This window comes from Lipotes vexillifer, unplaced genomic scaffold (assembly GCF_000442215.2).
Source record: "Lipotes vexillifer unplaced genomic scaffold, Lipotes_vexillifer_v1.1 scaffold629, whole genome shotgun sequence".
NCBI classification, from domain to species: domain Eukaryota; kingdom Metazoa; phylum Chordata; class Mammalia; order Artiodactyla; family Lipotidae; genus Lipotes; species Lipotes vexillifer.
Genome location: NW_006774188.1, coordinates 2,878,260 through 2,882,222, shown reverse-complemented (window position 1 = coordinate 2,882,222; position 3,963 = coordinate 2,878,260). Strand labels below are relative to the sequence as shown.

Here is a 3,963-nt window from a genome sequence, read left to right as displayed (position 1 = left end):
CAAGGCAAAAAAAAAAAAAAAAAAAAAAAGAAAGAAAGATACTATTCCTAAGAAGATTTCCTGTAAATACTAACATTCGTCTAGTATTTTATTAATAAAATAACTTTCATAAACCTTACCTTACTTGATCTTCACAACAACCTTGGGAAAATACTACTGTCTTCATTGCGTAAAACAGGAGATTGGGGGCTTCCCTGGTGGTGCAATGGTTAAGAATCCACCTGCCAATGCAGGGGACACGGGTTCAATCCCTGGTCCGGGAAGATCCCACGTGCCGCGGAACAACCAAGCCCGTGCGCCACAACTACTAAGCCTGTGCTCTAGAGCCCACGAGCCACAACTACTGAGCCCCTGTGCCACAACTACTGAAGCCCGCGCGCCTAGAGCCAGTGCTCCCAACAAGAGAAGCCACCGCAACGAGAAGCCCGCGCACCGCAACTAAGAGTAGCCCCGGCTCACAGCAACTAGAGAAAGCCTGCATTCAGCAACGAAGACCCAACGCAGCCAAAAATAAAATAAATTTATAAAAAGAAAAACCCAGGAGATTGACTGAACTGTCCTCCATGGCAGTAGCATTAGCAGTGGAACCAGGACCTCAATCTGGGTCTTGTGACATTTTCCTCCTCATCCCAGGACCTTCGATTTGAGATGGGAAAGACCAGGCCAACATCTCCAACGCTGCCAATGTATACGTACAAAGCAGATCACCGCCATCTTTTAAGAAATACAGGGCTGCACGCTTTCCTTGCCGTAGTACTCCTGGGAGTGGGGGAGTGGCCTCAGAGCACGCTGGAATAATAGGGACCAAAGGCAGCCTCTGCTTCCTAAGCCTCTTTGGATAGGCTGACCCCGCCTAGACTGCCAAGGCAGCCCCAAAGACGAAAAACGTCAAGAAGTTAAAACCAGTGGGGAGGTGGGTGTGGGAGACTGACGCTCCCTTTCTCTGCTCTGCCTACCCAGCCGCTCTACTTTGGACCTTCTCAAAGCTTTAGTTTCTCCCACAGGTCACTCAGAGTGGGCTCTCAGGAGAGGAAATTCAGTAAACTGGTTAGGGTTTTCTTTGTTTTAAAAAATCCTGAATGGCCCCCAAACTTGCATGTTTACTTGTTAGCCAGATGTTCTAAATGACTAAGATCCAGGCATGCAACTCTACACTCTGCGGTTCTGCTCCTTCTGGGGGGCTTTCAGATGCTTCGATAGATGAGATGCATGCTCGTAGTGAGGAACAGGCAAGGCTGATGGAGGCCCTTTGCTGCTCAACCCAGTTACACCAGTTTCCCAGGCTGCGCATCAATCAGGCCAGGCTACCATACAGACCGGCCAACTGGACCAACTCTTAGCACATCGGCCTGTCAGAACCACACACACCCTTCAACCCCCGGCCCCAGGGCCACCTCTTCCATAGACAAGTCCCTGATGCTCCCTGCATCTCCCCCTTTGTTCTCTCATTGCTATTTAATTATGTGTCTTTCCCATAGTTCTTCTCTAATTCTACTCATGCTAATTAATGATGAACATTGTTCATTTCCCTAATAGATCATAAACTCCTCAGAGACAGATACTATGTTGAACCCAACTCTGTGCTCCCCTCCTCTCCCCATTCATGTCCGGGTAGGGGTTTAGCTTTACACATAGTAGGAATGTGATTGATAATTGTTAAAATGGAATTTACCTCGATTTCTTAAAAAACAGGTTACCCGTGAAACACGAAAGACAGCCCCACTCCTCAAGCTCTTCTTTGGCAAACTTTATGGAACACAGTACCGCTCTCCCTCCAGCTGTATCCCAGGGTCACTGCAGCCAGACCCAGCCAGACACAAAGACACAAAGAAGGTCACCAGACTGGCAAAGGCAAGGGTTCCAAGTTTGGTTATTTAAAGAGGTTAAAATTACATTGGGGTTGGTGCCATTATACATCCCCTAGGAAAACCAAGGAAGGATTTTGTGGGGTAAGGGACGGTGAAGAGGAGATGAAGAAAGAAGAAAGGGAGTTTCCTGCAAAGAGCAAGGACCAAAAGGGTGACGGCTGAGACCTGAAAAGATTCTCCACCGTGACAAGGGAATGAGCTACCCCATCCCTTTTACAGGGATGGGAAACCCAGACACTCCTGAGGTGAAATGTCATCATGGCCTCAGAGGGGCCCTGCTCATGACTCAGGTCAGTTGGAGACCCAGGCACCTGGGAACAGAGTGGAGGGAGAGAAGGTGGAAGGAACCTCAGAGAGGGCCACAAGGAACCTCAGAGAGGGCCACGAGCGAGGGGCAGTGGGAGAATCATCCCAGAGAGTGCTTATGGGAAAGCTGTGCCCTTCAAACAAGGCAGAAGAGGGAACAATCAATGATGGGGGAAACGAGTCTGATCTGGGCCGATCACTGGTGGAGCAGGTGAAGGAATCCAACCCCTTTCCTAGTTTAGACCCATACACCACCCCATGTAACCCAAACTCTCTTTATTGGTCAAGGACTTAGGGTCAGAACATAGCTACCCTGGGCAGGGCTCCACGGAGGCAATGGTCACAGGGGTTGGAGGGGGGAAAAATCCCAAGAATCAGATCTCAGCCAGCAGCGGGAGGAGAAGCCATTTCCACTAGAGATTAAAGATTCCCTCTCTCTCTCCCTCTCTCTCTCTCTTTCTCCCTCTCTCTCTCAGACACACACACACAAACCTATTATGAACCTGCTAAGTACAAATCTAATTCCAGGGACTTCCCTAGTGGCGCAGTGGTCAAGAATCCGCCTGCCAATGCAGGGGACACGGGTTCGAACCCTGCTCCGGGAAGATCCCACATGCCGTGGAGCAACTAAGCCCTTGCGCCACAACTACTGAGCCTGCGCTCTAGAGCCTGTGCTCCACGAGAGAAGCCACCATAGTGAGAAACCCGTGCACCGCAACGAAGAGTAGCCCCCGCTCGCCGCAAGTAGAGAAAGCCCGCGCGCAGCAACGAAGACCCAACGCAGCCAAAAATAAATAAATTTATTTTTAAAAAAATCTAATTCCAGTTTGATAAGAGGTTTAGTCCAGAAAATCCTCCTTTCTGAGGCAGTGTGGGGAAGATGTTATCTGTTCTCAGTTTCCTATCAAATCACCCTTTCCTTTCGGGGCCACAGAGAAGATGACGACAGTTCCTCTATCCAGGACCAGGCAGGGGATCGAGGTACATAATGAGGTCCATGCACCTCTGCCCGGCTGTCCCGCCCCTCACATACTCCTTCGCCCAGACCTTCTTTTACTTCTGACTTTGGACACAGGTCATTCAGGACAGAGGTTGAGGCCAAGGGCCCACCTGCAGCACCTCACACCTGGGAGGAAGTGGGGGACATGTGGGAGGAGAGGCTGCCTGACCTGTGCTCCCTCCCGAGGGGCCCTGGCCTCTGAGCCACGCAGACACGTCTCCATCACCGCCCTGCTAGGGCTCACGGCAACGCACACAGAGGATTCACCACAGGCGGGAAGGGCAGTGAACCTTGGGATTAGGCGAGTGGCTCCCCTAACCGCCACGGCCCCAAAGAGTACCTGCCAAGGCCTTGATCCGGGACCTCTCAAAGAGCCTGGCTGAGCTGTTGTCATTGTCCAGCTCATCGTCCGGGGCATCCCAGCGGGCATTGATCCGGCTGTACGGTGGCTGGTTGCCCACGTTTTCAACCTCCGTGGCCGATGTCATGTCAGCAGGCTCTCAGCAGCTATGCCTGCCTCAGTCTTCATGGAAGGGTCCCTGGGGGCGGACAGCAACATAGTCAGAGGGTTAGTGCCCACCCCCTTGGACTTTGTCTCAGCGGAAACTTATTTGGAGCGTCCAACAGGAGTAGATCCTGTGGGAGCAGCACACGGTGCCCTCTGCCTGGCCATGCTCCCTACCCAGGGTCTCCAGGTTGTCAGGTATAAAATAACGCAGCAGCAGCAGCAGCAGCGACGGTTAACGGCGGCAGTGGCGGCGGGGACGGAGAGCTGCATGCAGCAAGGGT

General features: G+C 51.8%; 1 protein-coding gene across 1 annotated transcript in view; it reads right to left on the bottom strand.

Annotated features, from left to right (window-relative positions):
- The window catches only part of SPTB (spectrin beta, erythrocytic), a 67,647-nt gene extending 63,923 nt beyond the window's left edge, over nucleotides 1-3,724 (bottom strand). The window contains exon 1 of the mRNA XM_007449031.1: nucleotides 3,515-3,724. Within this exon, the coding sequence (XP_007449093.1) occupies nucleotides 3,515-3,662 (148 nt within the window). The 5' untranslated portion in view covers nucleotides 3,663-3,724. The remainder of the gene's footprint in view (nucleotides 1-3,514) is intronic.
- Between the last annotated feature and the right edge of the window lie 239 nt (nucleotides 3,725-3,963).